Source organism: Artemia sp. Qi Xiang Cuo, chromosome 4, assembly GCF_049724085.1.
Source record: "Artemia sp. Qi Xiang Cuo chromosome 4, ASM4972408v1, whole genome shotgun sequence".
Classification (NCBI taxonomy): Eukaryota; Metazoa; Arthropoda; class Branchiopoda; order Anostraca; family Artemiidae; genus Artemia; species Artemia sp. Qi Xiang Cuo.
The window spans coordinates 86,827,132-86,852,384 of NC_142797.1; the positions used below are offsets into that span (position 1 = coordinate 86,827,132).

Below are 25,253 nucleotides of genomic sequence, written 5' to 3' on the forward strand. Positions count from 1 at the left end.
GGCATTAATTACAGGTTTTACTTCCTACCCCCCTTAAACTTTCCCGCAGCATATGTGTAACTTAGTCACATAACTAAAAAAGCCAAAGGATGTTTGTCATCGGTATCATTGAGAATTTGCACATAAGAAATTCAATTATTTCCATGAAAAATGGAAACAGATAAATGACGGTTTTATTAGGCAGTTTTTTTCAAAATTCATTTTATAGTTTTCGCTCACTAAGGGACCCGGGAAGGAGAGAACACAATAGGGGAGTTCTTACGCCTCCAATTTCAACCGAGTATATTATAGTGGTGTCCTTATGATGCTTCCTAAACGTTCCACTCCATAAGGTGCCATGCAGCAGTTTACAATGGGACTATTAAGAAGAACTTATAAAAGGTAGGTAGAGAGAGACAATAGCACCTAAATGAGCCATTAAACATGTTTCTGTGATCTTGCAGTAAGCTGACAGACTTGGCAGAAAAAAATAGAAATAAATAATGAAATACGTTACATATTAATTAAGCCCAAAACGCGATATTCCTCCTTGTTCAAGATGGCTCAAAGCCTCAAAGGCTCAAAGGCTCAAAGCCTCCAGTTGAGGATTTTAGACCGTCACGAATCTATTAACCTTCTTAGAATTTGCATTTCCCATCATTTTGACCTTTTTTGGGCAAAACTGACATTTCTGGCAGAAAACGCAACTTTCCTGTGGCACGAATTTTTTTGTTACTTAAAAAAGTCATCATGTGATGTATACTTTTTGTTGAAATCACAGAGGTGCCTTATGACTTCCTTGTAATAAATCCTTGGTTATTACATCCTTGGTTATAATCCTTGGTTTTTCTTCCTTGTAATAAATCCTTTGTTATTACATCCTTGGTTATAATCCTTGGTTTTTCTTCCTTGTAATAAATCCTTCCTTGATTAGTGGAAGAAAAAAGGGGCAAAGTATTGCTCCCACAAAAGAATGACTAATAAAAAGGGCTGAAAAATCCTTATCCGGAAAAAAATCCGATTTTCGTGGAAAAAAGTTGTCCGATTTGTCCGATTTGGAAAGCAATTCCATAAGGTCTGGGAAGTCATGCATTGTAACTTGACTGTTTTTGGAAAATTAAAATTTTTAAATCACAGTTATCTCTATTTTACTTGAGTCCCAAATCACTCGAGTCCGCTTATTTTAATTATTTTACATATTTTTTTAAGCACGGCTAGATTACGAAGTTTTTAAAATTATAGATATTTGCGTCACATGCGATGTGTCACCTCGAGTTTGTAACAGTCAGTTTGAGCGAGAATAAGTTTTAACAAACCTTTTTAACGCAGTACAGGGCAAGGGTACCAGCAAGGAAGGACATTTCATTGCCCACCTCGCGATAGACGACAAGAAACGTTCAGAAAGCGTTTTGTTTCATGGCAGCCATACGGTAAATTTCATCTCGTTACAGATGCTTGCGGTACATGCCATGAGTCATTTCGAGTTTATCACGGAAAAATTTAAAGAAAATGAGTTTCGATAAACCTTTTTAAAGCAGTTTGGGGCAAACACACCCACAAGGAAGGGTAAACATCTTCAATGCCCCCCTCCCACACCATACAAGACCAGAAACGTGAAAAAAGCGCGCAATTTTTTGATATTCAGAAATTTTGACACTTTTCTTCCAAAAAACATTTTTCATTCAAAACCAGAGGCCTCCTCCGTTGAAAATTTTTTGGCAGAGACCCTTAGTCGTGTGTATCTTTTAAGCCTACTATTTTCCCAAATTTTTTCTACCTTTAAGTGAATCACGTCAGTAAAATCTGCCAACGAATCTACTTAATTACACGTTTATAACACTTTTGGCTCTGAATCCTAATTCTGGTCCATTCCATCTCTTCAATTATCATCCTTAAAAACAAATTCGCTACATTACTGAACTAGAAAAAGGAAAAAAAGGCTATTCTTTGGAGCGAAAAGACTGAAAATTAAATAAACCGCTCAGCTCCGGGAATAGTTCTCGGTTTGTACATATTTATCAGTCGAGAAATCCTAGTCTCTAGCGAAGCAAATTTAAAGCCTCGGGACGCATTTGGCATTGATAGATGTTTATGAGCGTCTTTGAGAATAGGCAACGGCGGATCTTTACATGACTGCTTTATGTCGGTCTTGAATGGGAAGATGAAAATCTCGGCATTCCCATTTTTGTAGGAATGGAGTAAGAAAAATAATTTATATTGATCATTCTGATATTTGTTCATCCATTTCTGCGTTTTGAACTCATGTTTTTCGGGATGATAAAATAGGAATGCGCTATGCTGAAATAGTTGCAAAGCATTGAAAAAGTAATTGGTGCGCTTTAGCTAAATTATATTCATATTTTTGTGACCATACCGTTTTACTCTGCTATTCGCTAATGATTTGCTGGTGGTCCGCCATGCCTATTTTCGTTACAGTAAATCTTTGCTTCATTTACTTTGACGTTATCTTAACAGGAAAATGATTGCCAAATATGGGGCTACAATACTATTATTTCGTTTGAGAAGGAATCGGAGAAGCTGTCAAAATATGTTTTTCTTCTCATTTTAATTTACAAATTTTTAAAATTTTCTTTTTGGTTTAATTTACATTTTGAATTTAAAAATGTAAGTTAAATAACAGAAAACACTGAAGAATCAAGAGAAAGAGAAAACCGCTTTCCTTGTTTTTTTTTGCAATTAGTTAGGCAATCACTAAAATCGGTAATCAACTATCGGCAAGTAACTATAGTTGATTTAATTTTTTAATTAAAATGCTGTTTTAATTTTTCATAGATGCAGGCAAAAGGATATGAAATCTAAAATTAACTACTAACTGCTTTTTTTTAATTCAAATATATAAAATTCACTAAGCTTTATTTTATCCATAAAAAGATATTAGCATATAAAAAAGGAATAAGATTTATTGAAGTGCCCAAGATTTTGCAGGCTTTTTGGTTGCTTCAGACAAAAGGTTTTATTAATTATGTCACAAAACTAAGGGCACAAAAGGTATCAGATTTACTAGTTTTTTGTTTTTTTGTTTTTTTTTTATCAAACCTGCAAAAATCGCAAATAAGGAATCAAATTCGCAACCAAGAAATTAAGTCTAATTCCTCTTCAAAAGTAAAAAGATACTTTAAGTCAAAGTCTTTAGTGGAAAATGTAAGTAAACCCAAAACTAACAACATTCCAAGCAATGAGAAAAAATAAAACAATTTCAATAATCTAATAAAAATGATGAAAAGCTTCCAAAGCACGTTCCAACAAGTTCTTGGAAAATTGCTGATCTCAATAGAGCTTTGAAAACTGCACTGTTTTCACCTCGGCAAATAAGAAAAAAATAGATAACATCAGCAAAATGTTCCAGCATTTCTAGTTCTCCAAGAGAAGAAAAAAAGAAAAGAGAAAATCAGGACCTACCAAATGCAGACGCCCCAAAACCAGAATAAAAATCTAATAAAAGTTTTAGTATATCGAATATCAGCATAATTTACCTGCAAAACAGTAGCTGGTGCCTACAAACAAAACTTTTTCTATCAAATCCGGGATTATGGAATCCATAAAATCTGGGTCTATGAGTTAAATTTTCTAAATTCTTACAAATCATGGAAATACGGAAAAACTAAGCTCATGTCAGTAAATTTTGGAGGTAGAATCTGCATTCTTTTTTCTTATTTGTTTTTTCTTTTTTTCTTTAAATAACTACAGGAAAACTGGCAAATGTTAGTGAATATACTCTTATGACTAGTATCTTTTATAACTATACTCATTTATATTTCATACTATTTCTGATAATAAGAATATATACTATAAAAATGTGTTTGACCCATTACCGTGCTAAGCATAAAAGATATGTTCCAAGAAACTCTGACTCTGGAAAGGTAATATTTAAATTTAAAAGTGCTTTAAAATGTTGAGCCATGTCAATCTTGTTTATTGGTTTTGAATGAGTTTTAAGATAAGCACAGCTTACCCTTCCCTCTCTTAAGCTGACCGTACCCCTGGTCATGAATAGAGTTTTAGTCAAATTTAGATTTCTGAGGTGGAAAAAGAACTCAAAAAAGAATATTTGGGGTATATCTTTTACGATTTGTTTGACCGAAAAGTAGCCTTCTATTAGATACATTACAATACCAGATCACTAGGTCTCAAATTCATCCTTAGAAAAAGGTTTTACTTGGGAAATTGTTTGACTATTTTAAGTTTAAAAAAAGTTTTAATATTTTAAACATTCAAAGCATCGATATTTTTAATAAGTAGGTTTACAAATTTGTGAGGAGGTATTTCATCACATCCAGTAGCACACCACATCTATAGAGGATCAGGGAGCTCAGTTCCCAACAACATGTGGTAAAACGTCGGTTTTAAATTCAATGGTTGCACCTTTATCACGGCGAATTCTTTTCTTTGTGGAATGTATGTCAGAGAGGGGAGTCAGATCAATTCAAAGAGAATCGAATAGCTCCACCTTCTAGAACCTGATTGGCTTTTCCTGCAATTCTTTAAGCCATTCAAAGGATCGCAAGTTCTGAGTCAAAATATTTTGACTGAGTCACTTTACTGAAAAAATTCAAATGAATTTACTGAAAAAAATATCCATCGTCAGTTTAATATACATATGCTCATATTTATTCCTTAAAATCTGAATTAATTTTTTATTTCTTAAAGTTATAAAAGTGGAAACATTAAAAGAATTTTTTCAGTAAAGTAGGCCTACAAATTATATTCTGGCTTTTATTAAGCATAGGGCTTAAAACCCTACTCATATTAATTTCTACTCGTTTTGAGTTTGACTTATTTTAATTTCTGTTTGTTTTGGGTTTCATTTATTTATTGATACTGATTTATGGTAGTTGCATGCTTGGTAGATTATTTGATTATAATTTTGTTTATTTTTCATTGAATGGAGTTCTTAACTTCTTTTTTTTAAACTTATTTTGTGCAAAAAGTTTTTTTGATTAATTTCTGTTCGTTTTATATTGATATAGTCTTTTTCAGAGAGAAAGTCTGAGCCTCTTCTGAAGTTAAACAACCATTCCCTCAATAAAAACCATTAATACCCCCTGGGCATAACTTGCAACCCTTGCCCCTAATCTCTAGGGTTTGTTTCAACCCCAAAAGTCTTGTTATATGATATTTAGACTATTTTGAATAGAATAGCTATATCAAAATTTTTATTAGACGCATTTCGGGACAATATGACGTGTATGTAGGGGGAGAGCGTAGCTGCCCTCTGATCACTATGACTCTTAAAAAGAGCACTAAAGCGTCTGATTACCAATCCAATGAGCCCTCTTTGAAGTTTATATGACCAAACTTTGTATAAAAACCCTATATGTTCCCAGGGCAAAAATTACAACCCTTGCCCTGAGGGCTGGGGGGACTTGTTATCCTCAAAGACATAATTTCTAACAAAATTGCTTAACAAAATGGCTATATCAAAATTTTGATTGGAAGTGTTTGGGGAAATGATAGGCGTGGAAGGAGACATTTGCCCTCTGATCACTTTCGACTAATAAAAAATGCACTATACCTCTCAATGTTAAATTGAGTGGGCCTGTTTTGATAATTATGTTGCAAAAATGACAATTAAAAAGTTGAATGTCCTAACGGCATAAGTTACGACCCTTGTCTTGAGGGCTATGGGGCGAGGATTGTCACCCTCAAAGACGTAATTTACAGAACTTTCAACTATGTTGAACAAAATGACCATATCAAAATGTTGATTGAAAATGTTTCGGGAAATGATGGGCGTGAGGGGGGGGGCTATTCTCCCTCTGATTACTTTCGACTATTAAAAAGGGCAATAGCCCCCTCAGTTTCCAATCGAAAGAGCCTTTTTGAAGTTTTTACGACAGAACTTTCTTTATGACATTATATGCCCCCAGGGCATAAACTTACAACCTTAGCCCTGAGGCCTGTGGGGGTCGTCATACTCAAAAACAAAATTTCCGGACCCTTCAACTACGTTCAACAAAATTTCTATATCAAAATGTTGATCGGAAGTGTTTGGGGAAATAATGGGTATGGGTGGAGCATTTGCCCTCCAATCGTTTTTGACTATCAATAAGGGCACTAGCCCTCTCAATTCCCAATTGAATGAGTCCTTTTTGAAGTTTCTACGACAACGCTGGCAAACACCTAATTTCCAGAACTTTCAAATACGTTGAACAAAATGTCTATCTCAAAATTTTGATTGGATATGGTTGGGGAAATGGTTGGCGTGAAAGGGGCGTTAGTTGCCCTCCAATCACTTTCGAATATTAAATAGGGATCTAGCAATTTCAATTTTAAATCAAATGAGCCCTTTTTGAAGTTTGTACAACAACACTTTCTATAAAACCTCATATGCCTCCAGGGCATAACTTACAACCCTTGCGCCGAGGGCTGTGGGGGGAGTGTCATCCTCAAAGACTTAATTTCCGGACTTTTCAACTACGTTGAACAAAATGTCTATCTCAAAATTTTTTTTATGTTTTTGGGGAAATGGTAGGCGTAGGAGGGGTGTTAGTTTTCCGCCAATCACTTTTGACTATTAAAAGGGCACTAGCCCTTCGAAGTTTAAACGTTTCTATGACAACGCTCTCTATAAGAACCTTATATGCCCACAAGGCATAACTTACGACCCTTGCCCTGACGGGTGGGGGGGGATATCATCCTTAAACACATAATATCTAGAACTTTCAACTACGTTGAAAAAAATGGCTATCTCCAAATTTTGATTGGATGTGTTTGGGGAAATGGTGGGCGTGAGGGGGAGGTTAGTTGTATTCCAATCAGTTTCGACTAGCCTATTAAGAAGGGCACTAGTCCTTTAAATTTCCAATTGACTGAGCCTTTTTTGAAGTTTCTACGACAACATTTTCTACAAAAAACCTTATATGCCCCATGGGCATATCTTGCAACCATTACCTTGAAGGCTGTGGGGGGGAGGGGGGGGTTGTCCTACTCAAAAGCCAAATTTGCAGAACTTTCATCTACGTTGAACAAAATAGCTATCTCAAAATTTTGATTGGATGTGTTTGGGGAAATTGTGGGCATGAGAGGGGGGTTAGTTGCCCTCCAATCACTTTCGACTATTAAAAAAGGAACTATCTTTTTTCAATTTCTAATCGAAGGAGCCCTTTTTGAAGTTTCTACGAAAACACTTTCTATAAAAAACCTTAAATACCCCCAGGGCATAACTTACAACCCTTGCCCTGAGGGATTTGGGGGGTTTGTCATCCTCAAAATCATAATTTCCAGAACTTTCATCTAGGTTGAAGAAAATGCCTATCTCAATATTTTAATTGGATGTGTTTAGGGAAATGGTGGGCGTGAGAGGGGGGTTAGTTACCCTTCAATCCCATGCGACTCAAAAAGGGGACTAGCCGTTTCAATTTCCAATCAAATGAGCTTTTTTTGAAGTTTCTACGACAAGACTTTCTATAAAAACCTTATATACCCCCAGGGTATAAGTTACAACCCATGCCCTGAGGGCTCTGAGGGGGTTATCATCCTAAAAGACCTAATTTCCAGAATTTTTAACTACGTTGAAAAAAATGAATATCTCAAAATTTTGATTTTATGTGTTTGGGGAAATGGTCAGCGTGACATGGGGTTTAGTTACCCTCCAATTACTTTCAACTATTAAAAATGGCACTAGCCCTTTCAATTTCCAATCGAGTGAGTCCTTTTTTGAAGTTTTACGACAACGCTTTCTATAAAAACCTTATATGCCCCAGGGCATAACTTACAAAACCTTGCCCTGAGGGCTGTAGGGGGACTTTCATCCTCAAAGACACAATTTCTGGATCTTTTAACAACGTTGAACAAAATGTCTATATCAAATTTTTTATTGGGCGTGTTTGGGAAAATGATGGGTGTGAGAGGGGGGTTAGTTAAAAAGGCCACTAGCCCTTTGAATTCCTAATCGAATGAGCCCTTTTTAAAGTTTCTACAAAAACAATTTCTATAAAAAACCTTATATGCCCCCAGGACATAACTTGAAACCCTTGCCTTGAGGGGTTTGGGGGGTTTGTCATCATCAAAGACCTAATTTCCAGAACTTTCAACTACGTTGAACGAAATGGCTATCTCAAAATTTTGATTGGATGTGTTTGGGGAAATGGTGGGCGTGAGAAGGGGTTTATTTGCCCTCCAATCACTTTCGACCCTTAAAAAGGGTACTAGCCCTTTGAATTTCCAATCGAATGAGCCCTTTTTTAAGTTTCTACTACAAAGCTTTCAATAAAAACCTTATATGCCCCCAGGGCATAACTTATAACCCTTGCCCTGAAGACTGGGGGGGGGGTATCCTGCTCAAAGATATAATTTCCAGAACTTTCAACTGTGTTGAACCAAATAGCTATCTTAAGATTTTGATTGGTTGTATTTGGGGAAATAGTGGGCGTGGAAGGGGTGTTAGTTGCCTTCCAATCACTTTCGACTATTAAAAAGGGCACTAGCCATTTCAATTTTCAATCGAATGAGCCCTTTTTGAAGTTTCTACGCCAACGCTTTCTATAAAACCTTATATGTTTCCAGGGCATAACTTACAACCCTTGCATTGAGGGGTGTGGGGGGGGGGTTGTCATCCTCAGAAGCCTAAGGTCAAGAATTTTCATGCACGCTTCACAAAGCGGCTGATTCAACGTATTGAATGTAAGTGTTTGGGATTATGGTGGATATAAGAGTGGGGTCAGTTTCACTGATGTCATTACTAACTATTAAAAAGGGCACTAGCCCTTTGAATTTCTAATCGAATACGCCCTTTTTGAAGTTTCTACGATAAAACTTTCTATAAATGCCCCCAGGGCATAGCTTACAACCCTTGCCGTGAGGGCTGTGGGGGGAGTATCCTCCTCAAAAACATAATTTATATCTGGAAGTCAATTACGATGAACAAAAGGGCTATCTCAAAATTTTGATTGGATGTGTTTGGGGAAATGGTGTGCGTGGAAGGGGTGTTAGTTGCCTTCCAATCACTTTCGACTATTGTAAAGGGCACTAGCCATTCCAATTTCCAGTCGAATGAGCCCTTTTCAAAGCTTCTACGACAACTCCTTCGATACAAAGTGCCCTGGTCTGGAAAAAAAATAATAATAATACATTGTGCCAACATCTTTCTTTACTTAGGCAGCGCTATTGCACCGCCTATGATAACCTACACCGATCACGACTTATAAGCCATTTGCTTATAACATACAGAAAATCTTCCCGGATATAACCTCACACTTTGAATCTCCCTTGGACAAAAATTATTCTATTGCCACCTAAGGTCGCCACACTCGGTATAGGCTGGGAAAGGGGTATCCCACGGATGCAACCAAACGAGAATCTCTTATCTATACTCTAAAAATGGCACATCTCTTATCAGATATATCCATCCCAATATTCGAGAAGTAATTCCCTATAAGCAGAAAGATTGCAGGTAAACCTTCTGAACCTGAACCTAGGCTGGAAAAAATAAATAGACGCAGTAAACTGGAAAAAGACTTACTATTCAGTTCAAATACAAAAGTGGGTTAACTAAAAAATAGGCCGCAAAATGATACTGCAGCTTCCGAGCGGGAGGTTTCTCTTTGACATTGTTTCAAATTCGGGTCACTGCGACACGCAATAACTGCATGGAGTTACTCAATGAAATCGACTTCCAAAACTCGTCCAGAAGAATATCTGGCTCAGGGAAGACTCATCCTCTAATTAGCTGGCTTATTCATACAAGACGTAAAAAGATTCTCGCGGGAAAGAGAAAGAATACATTTAAAGGGAAATAATAGATCACGAGAAAAGATCATTTAGCTGAAAATTACCATCAGTATCAAAATCAGTATGAGAATACCATTTGGACCTACATTTCCCATCAGAAATAACCAGCGGGCATTTCAGGTTCAGAGAAATCATGACTGTTAGTTCTTAACGGTTTTAGTTAATGTACCCCGGTTATTATAAATTTCAGCTAAAAATCCTCAAAACCATTCAATACCAACAGATATTTGATTTGGGATGAATAGTGTGTTATCGCAGTTGCCGCTGCACATCGTGGTATAACATAGTAGAATTTATTTCTTGGATTTTAACACCGTCATTTCTTAACACGGAGCTAACACTGCCATTTCTTACCCCAGAGTAGGCATTACTTACCACCAGTAGTGCTAGAAGAAGGATCAACGGCTAAAACAGCAACTCTATGACCTTTCTTGGTCAATCTTTTCCCCATCTTTTCAAGAAACGTTGATTTTCCAGCTCCAGGAGATCCACTTATACCGATTCTAAAGCTTGTAGCTATCTCTCCTTTTTCCGATTCTAAGGATTTTTGGTGTTCAAGAACTAAAGATAGTAAAAGCTGTGCTTGAAGTTGTTTTATTGGGTGAGATGATTCGACCAGTGTTATTGACTGGAAAATTAAACGAAAATTAATAATTGAAATACATAAAATACACACACACACACAATATATATATATATATATATAGTACCAACGATATGGATGGGGGGCTAAATACCAAGACACAGGCACCTACGCTAAGACCTGGTAGGAGGAGAGCTGATATCCCTCTTCTATGCTATACACTGCAATAATAAAATTCTTGAGCCCAATAATTTTTTTATTTATGTTTTCAAAATTATTTCCAGTTCAACTGCATCCAAGTTCCTCCTCCCCTCGCCCATAATCCCTGGATGCAGCCCTATTTTAAATTCAAAAATCTACTGGGTTTTTTTTTTTTTTTTTCTCAAATTAACATTAGCAACCCAATTGCCGTGAAAAATATATTATACGTGTGTCACAGCGTGAAAAGTCTAAAATCTGATCTTTGTTATTTTCCTTTTAGATCTGCCAAGTACCTGCTCAAATTACCTGCTAAAATTACCACCATGAACACAAATTAGTTTAAAAATTCGGTGCTACTTGCTAACTGACCCAAAGCCTGAAACAAGCAAAAAATAACCTTAAGCCTGATCTTGAGGCATTATTGTTGATAATCATTTAACTCCATGTGATTTTAACAATATTGTTTATGAGGTAGCTTTTAAACTTGACATCATTAACCATATTACTATTAAACGAAATTGCATGCAATAAACGTACTAATATAGGGGGCAATTAACAAAACTTCAATATCAGAGACAGTAAAAATCGTTTCCAACATAAAACCTGCCCGAAATGAAACAAATATCATCTTAATTCAAACCAAGTTTTTTTTGTTGTTTTTTTTCTCATCATTCCTATTAAGTTTCACGAGAACTGGGCAGTATTCCGAGTAAAATGTATGAATCTATAAATTCCTTTCAAAACCATAGTTATTATGGACCTGTCAAGGACGTAATAAAACAAGATGGAAGAAACCAAAGAACTTTTAAATTAATTACATTCTTGTATCCCAGAGAAATCCAGCAATCTCCAGGGGAAATATCGAATATCATAGAAAACTGGTACAATTCCAAATTAAAATTGGGAACAGTTCTGGTTCTTAATACTCCTTTTTTGAATTAGTAAAAAAGTAGTTTGGGCTTTCCTTTCCGTAAAAAGTTTCTGAAGTATCCCCACCCCCTCCAGAGATATTAGATAAAAACACAGAAAATCGAATTAAGTATTAAATGTTCTTCCCAAATGTTTTGCCAGGTCTGGTTCTTAATACCAATTTAACACCATCGCGGGAGGATCCTCTATAGGAGGACAACTGCTGCAGGGCGTTCTGCTGCAGTCAGGACAACTGCTGCAGGGTGTCCATAAACGATCCTATCGTTTATGGACAACGACCTCTGCAAAGGGCTGCCCCGAACCTGTCGGGGTGGGTTGATCCGACTCTAGTGGACCACAAACTCACAGGCCTAGAATCAGTAGGGCCGGCGACCCTTCATCTGAAAATAATTGCCACGAAAAGAACAGACACTTCCTCTGATACTTTACCGTCTTCTGATTATCGACCCGTGCCTGCCCATGGACTGAGCTTTCACTAACGACCAGCCTCATTTTCTAAGTAAGGCAAGCATAAAACCTGAAGATGCACCCGCGGCAGCTCAAGACCGGGTTTACTCGAGAAGGATAGTGTCTGCTCTCTCGATGCTGGCGCCAAGTCAGCAGGAGAATTAAGGAGGTTCTTAATAGTCCCTTTTTTTAATTCGTAAAAATATCTTGGGCTTTCTTTTCCGTAAAAACTTTTTGAAATGTCCCCTCCTGAGAAATTAGAAAAAACACAGGAAATGGTATTAAGATTGAAATATTTTTGACAATTTTTCTGTTTCAATTTTGTGTCTACACTGCTCTGTGATCAAAGTTTTGAATCCATTTTGAAAACATGATGACATGTCGCTTGTTGTCTTGCAAGAACAGAGATTGGACTGATTAAATTTCTAAACGATCGCTAGATAGAGGTTCAACCTGGAAGCGTGCAAGCAAACTTCACATGCGCCCTGCTAAAACTAGTTTTATTTTATTCTCTAGAAAAAATTTTTATTGTCCATAGAAAACTCGACTAAAATACAGTAATGGAGACATAGGAAGGAAGTCATGTGTTAAACATCTCAATGTTTACTTGCTGGAACTTTGTCGTCTAGGAATCATGTTGAGACTGATTTAGGTATTGCACTTGATTTAGTATTTAGGTACTGCATTTGATGAAACTTTGTCATCTATGAAACATGTTGGGGCTGATTTAGGTAATGCACTTGATTTAGTATTTAGGTTCTGCACTTGATGAAACTTTGTCGTCTAGGAATCATGTTGAGACTGATTTAGGTATTGCACTTGATTTAGTATTTAGGTACTGCACCTGATACAGCACTGATTTAGTATTTAGGTACTGCATTTGATGAAACTTTGTCGTCTAGGAAACATGTTGGGGCTGATTTAGGTAATGCACTTGAGTTAATATTTAGGTACTGCACATGATACTGCACTGATTTAGTATTTAGGTTCTGCACTTGATGAAACTTTGTCGTCTAGGAATCCTGTTGGGACTGATTTAGGTAATGCACTTGATTCAGTATTTAGGTACTGCACTGACTTAGTATTTAGATACTGCACTATTATTCAATAATACATCCGTATATTTTTCCTTTTTTTGGTTCCTTGGTATGGTTTGGGACGTTTTCCTTACTAACGAATTCGATTCGAGATCTCCAAAACAATGTAATCCATTTACTTTGCAATAAATCTTGAAGTGATTCTGTGAGACTGGTAGCTAAAAAATCTACCGGGTACTGGTTTACGAGATCTACTATTTATATTTTAAGTATAAAAATAATAATTTACATATATGCTTCTCAAGTATGTTTCACGTCAGCTCTGATCACCACACTTGACACTTGCGTGCGGAGCAAGCTGTCCACCACTACCAGGTCTAAGTTCTCGTTTATTTATCGAGGAATAAAATTATGGAATATTATTGGTTATAAAATTAGATAAATCATGAGATTTGAAGAATTTAGAAATGAAGCCAAGGAAAAAATGTACTCTAAATAAGAGTTTTAGTTAATTATTTGAATTAATTTCTTATAATAGTATGACGTGAGTAGAAGGGGATTGCGGACTTAGGTACTTGTGTATTTAGGCACTGCACTTGATGTAACTTTGTCGTCTAGGAATCATGTTGGGAATATACCAACGACAGAATCACGGAGCATAGGAACGCTTGGAAAGCTCAAACATTTTGCTCCCCGTCGCATTTTAAGATTTTTGCATTATTCTATAATACACCCGTAATTTTTTATTGTTCCTCGGTATGGTTTGGGACGTTTCGTTACCAGCGAATTCAATTCGAGTTCTCCAAAATCATGTAATCCATTTACTTAGCAATGAATCTTCAAGTGATCCTAGGAGACTGGAGCATGGAAAGCTAACAAATCTACCGGTTACTGGCTTACGATATCTACTATTTATATTTTAAGTATAAAATAGTAATTTACCTATATGCTTCTCAGGTATGTTTCAGGTTAGCTCTGGTCACCACACTTATGATACTTGCGTCCTGAACAAGCTGTCAACCACTACCAAGTCTAACCAAGTTCGTAACCACTACCAAGTTCGTTTATTTATCAAGGAATAACACTATGGAATATTATTGGTTAGAAAATTAGAGAAATCAAGAGGTTTGAAAAATTTAGAAATGAAGCTAAGGAAAAACTGTACTCTAAATAAGAGTTTTAGTTAATTATTTGAATTTTTTTTTATAATAGTATGAGGTGAGTGGAGGTGTTTGTGGACATTTTGGTATTTGGAATTTTTTATTAGTGTAATACCAGTAGTCTCTAGGCGAAGCAAAATTTATATATTGATTTGCATTACCAGTATTGGTTGTGTAGTTAGTTCAGGCGAATGACGAGTATCAAAGGCGTTTTCATTTTTCCTGGTACGCCCCTAGGACAACTGGTTTTTGCCAGTTCATGGGCAGACCAGAAAATCAAATTGAATAGAGATTGTTTTCCAGGTGTATATGTTGAATATACAAATGTATGTATATTGTTTTGCTGTAGTTTATTAATAAAAGAAACAAAACTACAACCCCATTCGTGAGGAAATTTGACTAATACCAAGATTTGGCTAGCACTAATTTGAGCCAATCAGAATTTTACATGGAATTTTCAGCCGAACATAAAATCATAAGGATTGACGTTTTCATTTCGTTGGTCCATCCTACAATCCCATGGCTGTTTTACTATTTTATGTTATCATTCTATTTTATTATAAAATATCAATTGATAATTTATAAATTATTTAGAAAATCTTTATAAATTATCCATAAATTATTTTTCATTATTTTATCAAAGGGATATAAACCATGATTTTACCTGGGAAAGCGAATGACGTATTTGCTTCGTCAATCCATCGTACAAGCTTCTAACAAATGATATTTCACTTTCGTCCAGAGTTTGCAATAGATCCACATCTGCAGTCTTCACAGACGACACAGGTATGTTATCTTCTTTATTTTTCTGTCTCTGCTTCAGCCCGACACTCCTACTTAATACAGAAAAGGGCCTATCGAGTCGGAAAAACGACAGCACGATTCCTCTTTGCAGAAGTTGCACCATTACAAGCCTACAAAAAAAAGTGGCATTTAATATGTTCAGCTCCGGTGCAAAAATGCTTCATATTACACAGTATAGAGAATGAGAAAGAAAGACAATTTCGGTCCACGTAGAGTGGAGAAATTGACAAATGTGAATATATTTTTTTTACTGTTATTAAAGGACAACGCTGTTATGACAATGAAGGTTAAAAAGACATTAAATATATCAAAATTTGAAAAAAATAGTTCTAAAAAAAATATCAAATTCTAACGTTAAGGGGGCTGCACACCTTCCACAAATAGGATGAATTCTATTCGTTTTATGTTTTAAGGTTGCTCTTTACTTTCAATCAAACGGCTCCTGAATTCCAAATGAAAATATGCTCACATAAATTTTTTTTTTTATCAATTCCGAATACGCAATAATCAAATTGTTAGCCTGAGAAAATGTGCAAAAACTTTGGGAAAAAAGGGGGCGTTAAACAAGTGATATTGATGGATTTTACACCATCAAATTACAGAATATCATATAACTCTACAGAAACGGTTTCAAACAGTTACAACAATAAAAATTTTGTAAGTTTTCACCAGAAGGATGGTGATAAATGCATGTCCATTTGAAGGTGTGTGTGTGTTTTGTTTTGTTTTTTTCAGGGGTGATCGTTAGAGGCAGAGGCCGTAACATATCTAAAGAGGCTCATTCGAATGTGAATTTTAAGTTATATTGCCCTTCTTAAAAGCTAAAGAGATCGTCCCAAACAAAAGTGTGGTTTTCTGTCATTTTATGGTGCAAAACAACAATTGTGGCCCGAAAAGGGCCAAAATGGCATCGGGCACTAATTCTGAAGTAGCCGATTAAAATATAATTACCATACACAGTTGTACCTGTATGTTACCTATACAGTCTCTTAGGTACCAATATATTACCTTTATAGTTGTACGTATACAGTTTACCTATACGTTACCTATACAGTCTCCTAGTTTAAGAGGCCACAATACTAAACGTAGTATAATACTATATACTAAACGTAGTATTAAACGTAGTGTAACACAATACTAAACGTAGTAATACTAAAAGTAGCTGATCAATTTAAAATTACCATATATAGCTGTACCTATAGGCTATGTTACCTATACAGTCTACTAGGTACCAATATATTACCTATACAGTTGTACGTATACTGTTTACCTATATGTTACCTATACAATCCTAAAGCTGCGTTTATTTCTAAGGATGTATGCCGTTCATGCAAAATAAAGGATAAGAAGATATAGCTGCAATTAACGATAAGATATTAACGATATAGCTGCAATTAACGATATAGCTGCAATTAACGATAAGATATAGCTGCAAAATAAACGATAAGAAGATATAGCTGCAATTATTTTTAAGCTTCATTTGACCGACTTGATTCATATGAGGGTTAATTAATGTGCACTTGTGTTTAGCTGGAATTAGGAGCATTAACTATTATTAACTATTAGAGTGGGAGTCAGTGGTTCTTTTGGCAGGTTAAGGAAGACTAGAGCGTCAAAATACATTTTCTGGCTTATATTTTCTAACTTTGAGTGATAAGTCCTTCAGACAAATATGAAAAGAGTACAACAATTAATACATCAAAAGAATTGGATTTTTATGCTGATTCTCAATATGTAAAATTAATTAAATTTAGTGTTACCCATCAAAAGCTAAGATCCTGAGAAAATTTGCCAACTTTCGAAAAAGGGGGGAAACATCCCCAATAATTCGAAGGATCTTGATTAAATTCACACCGTCAGATCCAGTATATCAGACAACCCTACTGTAGAGGTTTCAATCTCATGTTTACAAAATACGCAGTTCTGTATTTTTCTTCTACCAGAAGAAAGATGACGGGTGCGTGATTATCTGTTTTTTGTTTTTATTCAGGGTGATCGTATCAAACCATTGGTTCTGGAAGATCAGGAAAGGGTTCATTCAAACGGAAATTAAAAGTTCTAGTTCCCTTTTTAAGCGACCAAAAAGATTGGAGGGCAACTGGCCCCCCTCTAATGCCCCCTTTTTTCCCAAAAACATCCGATCAAAACGTTGATATAGCCATTTTTTTCAGCATAGTTGAAAGGTTCAATAGCTATGTTTCTATACATGACATGACCCCTCACGATCTCTGAAGAAAGGGCTGTAAGTTATATAATTTGGTCATTGTTTACACACAGTATTTGTTATTGGGAAATATACGGACATTTTTGAGGAATTTTTTGCTTGGGGATTTTCCTAGGTGAGAATTTTCCATGGGTAGGAAAGTTTCAGGGGGTATTTTTTCAGGAGAAATTTTACATGGAGGGAATTAGTCAGAATTCATATGCGGAATTCTTTTTATTTGTCTCACTTTTTCACATGTGGAGTGAATATTCTGGGAGAAGCGTCCAGGGAAATTACAGTGGGGAGGAAATTGTCTGGGGGAATTTTTCCGTGGGGGAGATTTTCCGCGGGAAAAATTTTCCATGGGAAAATTTTTCACAGGAGGAACTTTCCATGGGGGGGGGGGCTCTCTGAGTAAAACTTTCAACAAAGGGGGAGGATTTCCGGGACGATTTCGTGACAGAAGTCTGACACGGTTTCTGGTACGATTTGATCAGAAATTGAACAAAAAAAAGTTTTGTTTTAATAAAAGTAAGGAGAATTCTCCGGAGGAATTTTCAGCGAGGAGGGCTTTATCCAGGGGGGGGGGGCGATTTTACACGGGACGAATCTTCCATTGGGCATTTTTCAGCAGGAGGAATTTCCCGCGGGACGAATTTCCCATTGGGGAATTTTCAGCAAAAGGAATTTTACGCGGGACGAATTTTCCATTGGGGAATTTTACGTGGATGGGATCTCTCCATGATTTTTCACAAAATTCCCGGCATTAATTGGAAAACCATCAGAAATGAAGTGAATAAACAAGTTTTTCAACCAAAAGTAAGGAACAGCATTAAAACTTAAAAACGAACAAAAATTATTCTGTATATGAGGGGTGCTGCCCCTTCCTGAACTACCGCGCTTTAAGCTAAAGTTCGACTTTTTAATCCAATTCTTTAAGAACAACTCCTGAAAGACAAGGGTTTAATTGGAATAAGAAGTTTTTTAAAGTAATAAAAAACTCTAGCGAAGCGAGCGAAAGATTGAGGAGGGGGCATCCCTACTCATATACGGAATATTTTCTGTTCGTTTCAAGTTTTAATGTTGCTCCATACTTCCAGATGAAAAAACTTGTTCTTTTAATTTAATTTCCATTGAAATCAAATATGTTATCTGAAATTGGAAAATTTTTTTTTCAGTTTCAAGCGTCGGCTTTTTTAATTCTTTGCTTTTTTATGTACGTCTGGCCTGGTACCTCGTATTCAGGCTAGTTTTATGCTCATTTTTGCTTTATTTGCTGTCTTTTTCCCCTCCTTTGAACTCATAGCTTTTGTATTTTTTTTTTCTATACTTCTGTAATATCCTTTTTACACTGGAGACATGAAATCACCGTCGAAACACTTTCTACTTTATTTTCTAGCCATTTTTCCGCTTTAATTAAAAAGCTTAAAAGTTTCCTCGGTTTCTGTCACTTCACTTTTTCTTGAATAATCCTCTTTTAATGAAACTATCATTTGTATTATAAAGTCATTTCAGGTTGTGTTTATAAAGTTAAACTAATAATCGTAAATTTTATGTTATGCAGATTTTTAATAATTTTTATAGTAAAACAAGTGATTGGAACCTCGAGGATTTATTGTGCACGTAAACAGATTTATTGTGAGGATTTATTGTGCACGTAATACGTACGTGCACGTATTGTGCACGTATGCACGTAAGCAGAAATTAGCCTCAGGAGACGGGTTTTCATCAATACTACAAACCTCAATGCTAACTACCGTTGCATAGATGGCAGTAAAATTGGTGCATATTTTTTTTTCCTGAGAATGTTAAGGATATGAGAGGTTTATGAAAGGATATGAAAATATATATTTACTTCGGAAAAAACGGTGTATTATTTCAACAATGTTGGGCATATTGTATAAACTAAAGATTTAGAGGGGACAGACATGAGACCAAAGCCCACCCTTCCTAAGTACCTACCTGTTGCAGGATATAAATTAACACTACTAATCAAAAATAAACGATCTTCCACTCTTAAAGTAAAAAAAATAATAAAGATCCTCCAGAAACCATTGCTGGTTCATAGGACATCGGGTCGACATTTCTGCTGCTGCCTTTTTTTTTTCTACATGGACAAATAGCAAGCCTGTCACCCAGCCTTGGTGCTGCGGGGACCGATCCCTGGGCTTCAAAGTGCTAAGCAAAGCATCAATCCGCTGTGCTACCATAGAAACATACACTCTTTACATGAAGCAAATATTCTTTTGCATATGACAACGAATTTAAATCGAAGAGAAAGAAACAGCAACAAAATTCCTCAGGAAGTAAAAATCCTTGGCAACAAGGACTGCGAATATCTGGTAAGATATAATAGTTTGGTTTAAAACTATCTACCTGTATCATTGGCTAATGTCCGTAACTTTCAACTCTGAAAATAATCATTCGGCGATATTCAACGGGTACCTGAAGTATTGGTAAATGCATGCTATGAGGAGAGATTCGGATAGGGAAAAAGAATTAAAGCATTAGATTATCCATCCAATGCTTTTTCAAAATACAACAATCTGCTCCATAGCAAATTAGTGTCAGCCCCCCTCCTAATGAAGCCATATAGGCTATACCCATAGGCTACAAGTGCACATTTGTCTCAATTGCTGGATTAGGACGACAGTTTTTTTTTTTTTTTTTTTTTTTTGCCGAGTAATTACCTCTTAAACATAATATAAAGGCTTACTAAAATTGTCGGTTTGACATTCTGGAGCTTATTTCTCATTAACAATTGGTTCAAAATGCCAAAAAAAAGTTTATTAAAAAAGAAAAAAACACACACACAGCACACTTTTGTACATAGTCTTGGGCTATAGCTGGCCCCATTAGGCCGGATGTATGTTTGGACGCAATTCTGAGAGTATCATTATTACATTTGGAAAAAAGGTGGAATGCATAATCTAAACGTAGGCTTATGTCTTTTTTCCTATCTGATTTCTGCTCTATAATATACTTTTACCCATAAATTTTTTGTTACACAGACACAGGGTTTCCAACCCTCACAAGGAGTATAGGCTATGTTACGGGTCCTCTTTCATCTATTAGGTTCGTCGTCAGACAAGTATGCTGTTAGTTTGATACGTAATTTTCGAAGGTTCACTTGGAATAAATAGTAATTCCATATTCAATCAGCCACATTTTGCCCTCTAGGTAGCCTCTTTATGTTTATAACTTAAGATGAGAGATATGAAACAAAAAAAAAACATTTCGGCAAAGATATCCATCAATTCGTCTTCAGCACCAAAAAATGTATAAAAGAAAAATGGAAGTACTCAAGAAATAAAACCACTTGATAAAAAATTATTATGTAAAGTCAGTGTAGTCTTAGGCCCTATTTATAACTTTCAGGTCTGGACAAGAAAGACTGTCATTTGAAGTAACAAATTTAGAAATTTCAAAGGAGTTTTCCTTAATAAGCTTTTTTTACTTCTAGGTGATAACCAGAACTTTAAATTTCGCATCCAGTAAGAACGAACTAAACACTGTGATGGTTGCTTTCCACAAATGTTGCTAGATTTGTCATCTTTTGAGCGTATCTATGGTACTGAAAGGATGTCACGTCTCATGGTAATGAGAGAAGGAAGAATAGCCCACGTCCCACAATAGTCGAGGATTTAAAAATAAACCTTTAACAAAGAAATAAAGGTTTGAAGTTTCGAGCTTCCATTTCTTCTATAAACAAAAATAGTGTTTCGGAGGAAAACAGTTTGAATTTCCCCTTTTTCCAGACAATACTTAACTTGATGCAGCGTAGAAAAAGAAGCAAATTCTTTTCCAAAGGACAGGGTCAGAATTATTTGTAATTTCAGGGCCTGTTCAAGAATCGTCAAGAAAGTCGTTAAATAGCTTCCATGAAGCATTTTTGTCCTAGCTCAAAGCAACAGACACTATTATTAAACTATCAGGCATGTTCACTATTATTGTAATCGTTGAAGCTCCTTCTCCAAATTCTGTATTCCCGGTTTTATTGTAATTACAGCTGGCACTAAATCTAAAAAGATGATGTGCCAGTAGCTTTGTAGAAATGGACATATAGCACAGTTTTATATCTCTAGCCTTTCAGTCATTTAACTTTTGATTACCCTGACTCGTATACCTTGTGAAACGTAATCTCTTCCCTAGGAAGAGTTATATCTATAGTTGCCAGACTTATATTTATCTTTTGCATCTAGGAAGGCATGATTGCCAAACGAGTTAATGTCTCTCTGTATGACTGGCAGCTAATATAATCGCTAGCCGCCTTCTTTTGACCCTCTTGGGAGGTCAAGGTACCCTGGAAAGTATTTTTGTTACTACAGCTGTATTATTTTCTCAAATTATTCTCTTTGTACTAGAATTTTCTGTGGCTATTATTCAATCTTACGTCTTTATGACTCTGATGACTCTCTACGCAAGAGAATAATGAATTAATTAAATATATCCCTAGCCTTTTCGTCATTTAACTTTTGAACATGCCCTTGACTTATGCAAAAGTTAGGCAAGCATTGGACAGTCACATGCGTAGGGGAGGCTGATACTTACCATTAAGTCCCGTTCATTCTCATGGGACGATTTGATGTAGCTTCTTCCGAAAATTTATATACCAGTGCCTGTTATGCTGCTCTACCAGTTCTAGACATTAGGATCATATGCTGACTGTCAGAGTTATCAATTCCTATCTTACAAGGTTTTGCCCGTTTTCGAAGTCCTTCAACTGTCCCTTCGATCGAGACCTTGGGTAAACTCCAAACTCCAATTCTAAATTCTATAGCTTAAATTTATCAGCTTAATAGCATAATAGCTTAACAGCCCATGCAGTTTCTCGAGGGGAATAGACATTACCAAGACGTCAGTAGCCTGGAATCTCTTCTTTAATCAATTGCTGATTAAGACCATCATCCCATATGGAGGAAATAGGAGCTACAAATCTCTTTGTAGTAACTTTTGGTCAAAAACAGTATCTGGTCTCAGTATCTCTTTTGGTCTTCACTATACATAAAGTAGTCAAATTGGTTTTAAGCTTTTAGAAACAATAGGGCGAAGGAGCTTCATATTCATCACAAATCAGTAAAGTCTTTCTTTCTCCTCTGTGTGGGAAAAACATATTTTGACAACGATAAATAAACAACTTTCTTTGCCCAATTTCTTCAAAACAAAATCTTCTGTGATGCCTATTGCAATGCTGCAAAGAGTGTTTCAATGCTTTCCTCGGTATTTATTAATGTAATAAGTCTCTGGTTAAAAGTAATCGACGTGAGTATAAATGAACAGTTTAGAATTCGGGGGGGGGATGAAAACTTGCGATTTGAGCTAAAAGATACAGATTTACCTCATTCCAAATTAAGGAAAACAGGCCTAATAAAAAAAAAGGAATTACCATCATAGCGTCTGGGTATGGCCTTAATAGAGGACCTGACCCGATTACATATGTTGATTTTTACTTATTGCAGGCCAAATTTTGGTTCCGCTTTTGACAAGGTTATTATTAGTTGGCCTAATTTACCTACATCAATTACCTTTAGGGACAATGTGAATTTTTAATCTAGAATACCATTTTCAACTAATAATATTATTTCTTTAAGGACTATCTTAGGAACCATGTACTGTTACTTCAGATTAATCATGTTGATTTGTATTCCCATGCTGGTTATATTTGTATGTACTACCGGGCTAGTAGATATATGTGTGCAGGATAAAACCTTGTTGGGGAGCGGTTTGGATAACCTTCAAGGGTTTGGTTTGGATATAATATGCGTTCCAGTTTAAAACGAAAGGGGCTATGAGCACCCAAATTTTCAAATTATGAGCAATAAATGGCTGGGCAGGGAGTCGAGTTGAAGCTTACTTTGAGTATTGGGACAGGGGATTAAGTGGACCTCAAATTTTACTTGTGGGAGGGGGCAGAGGTAAATCAAACGATACTATGTGTGTCTAAGTCACCAATATCTGCAATATTTTAGGAACGGCTTTAATGGTTGAGTTAAAACTCTGAGGTATTGTCAGGGAAAGGAGGACGGAAGAATGGGGTAAGAGGACTTCACCTTTGGCGTTAAGAGAGGGGAAGGGTCAAACAGTTTTACTCCCAATTTGGCTAAACATAATCTGTACACAGCAAAGAAGCAAGGAAAATCGAGACATACTAGGTGTTACCTGGTTATCAAAATGGCATATGTGCAACCTCTCAAAGCAGGTTGATGGTATCAAGTTGTAACTTCCAGGGAGTTTTGAGGGTGGGGAGAGGGCAAGTGGAAGTGGAATCACAACATGGGGGAGAGAGTACAGCTCAATCAAAATCCATTATGTGTAGCCAGTTTGTGAAAAATTGTTATCTGCAGTGTCTTGGGAACAGCTCGGGGGATGGAGTTAAACCTGTAAGGTAGTGCTGGAGAACAAAAGACAAAAGCAGCTAAGAAGACTTCATATTTCGTGGTGGGAGAGGGGAGGGGCTAAAAATATTTTGTCCCTGGTCAACCTAAATGCTGTTGCACTATAAGCTGCAATGGTATGTAGCATCTATTCATGGTTAAGTGGCGAAATAAATCAAAACACACTATGTATTCCCACATTATCGAAATGGCGTATTTGCAATACTTGGAATAGCTGGAGAATTCTCTGGGGAATTCTGGGGAGACTATTATCGTATATGGATCTAGTTCAACGAAATAGCCTAGGGTATTTACAATATTTCAAAAATGGCTTGGATAATTCATTTGAAGCTTTCAGAGGGTAGTGGGGAGTCAAATGGACCTAAAATTTCAACTTGAAGCAAAGGTTAAAGATAATCTACATATACAGGGTATCAAAATAGTATGTTCGCAATACCTAAAGATTGGCTAGAGGGAAGCACCTGAAAATCTCAGGTATTTGTTGGGGGGAGGCTAACAGTATACGACCGTATTCGTATAACAATATATGAAATTAACATATAACAATATATCTCGCTATAAGCCATTAGGGCCAAGAAGACTTCATATTTTGTGTGTAAACGGACGGGATCTGGGACCAACAACCGTACGTCCTATCCACCTAAAAGTCTGAGCTCAGTATTAGCCTCAGTGGAACTTCAACATTCAATCATTCATTTATAGTAATTTATCTGTGTTTGAATTACTACAAGACTTTATCTCTGCTCGTCTTAGGGTTTAATATAGTTACTTATTTATCTCTGAAACCATTATTGGAAAATCCCTTGTTTTTCAATTATTTTTTAAGACGGCTTTTTAAACCACAGCCGCTGTAGACACAGATCATTGTTGATGTGGTGTCTTATAGTAATGATGGTAAGTTACATTAACAATGATTTAAACAAGTCACTTGAGTTAGCCACTTTCAAAAGATATTTGACTCCCCTTTTCAATGGAAAGCTTCAACCAGATGCTAGTTTCTTTTATTAGATTCAAATTTTTGTCACAAAAACAAACTTAAGACCGTTGTTTAGATTGTAATTCATTTAGTAATAACTAGTAAAAACTGATCAGCTTGTATCCATATTCAATGCTGCTCGATAGCATGGCAAACTTCCGTTGAAAATTTTCTATTTGATAAATAAAAGTTCAAATAGGGATAAAATCCTTTTAATAGACAGTGATGATAGAAATTCACAAAAATACCAGATATTTCAGTCACATATACAGTGACCGTCATCTGACCGTCATCAGAGTTTTACTACTGATGACGGTCACTGTATATGTGACCGAAATATCTGGTATTTTTTGTGAATTTCTATCATCACTGTCTATTAAAAGGATTTTATCCCTATTTGAACTTTTATTTATCGTCATGGAAAGGCAGTGTGGTCTCCGAAATTATCTATATTTTCTATTTGGGAAAATATCGCCATGGCGGTCTACCTCACATAGCAAAAATCCACCGGATTAAGGATCAACTTACCCCACCTTGAAGAATTTCGCGTTTCGTTTCATTCAAACATTAGATAAGGTTGTACATGACTTTGGGAAAAAAAATTTCTTTATTATAAGTTAAAATACACAATACATCTTTTAAAAATCTGGATCAAAATTTAGATGGTCTTTTTAAGATAAATGAGCCCTAGTGAATTTTAGGTCTAGCTTAATTTTCTTTTCTTTGTTGTTAAAAAAAAAAAAAAAAAAAAAAAAAAATCACAGAAAAGCATTGCAACACGAGAGCAG

At 36.0% G+C, this 25,253-nt stretch overlaps 1 protein-coding gene across 1 annotated transcript in view; it reads right to left on the reverse strand.

Moving 5' to 3' along the window:
• Positions 1 to 25,253, reverse strand: part of LOC148953580 (methylmalonic aciduria type A protein, mitochondrial-like) — a 310,721-nt gene that overhangs the window by 274,932 nt on the left and 10,536 nt on the right. Inside the window, exons 2-3 of the mRNA XM_089087742.1 lie at positions 14,752 to 15,001; positions 10,105 to 10,357 (exon numbers count right to left, since the gene is read on the reverse strand). Coding sequence (XP_088943868.1) covers positions 10,105 to 10,357; positions 14,752 to 14,994 — 496 coding nt within the window. The 5' untranslated portion in view covers positions 14,995 to 15,001. The remainder of the gene's footprint in view (positions 1 to 10,104; positions 10,358 to 14,751; positions 15,002 to 25,253) is intronic.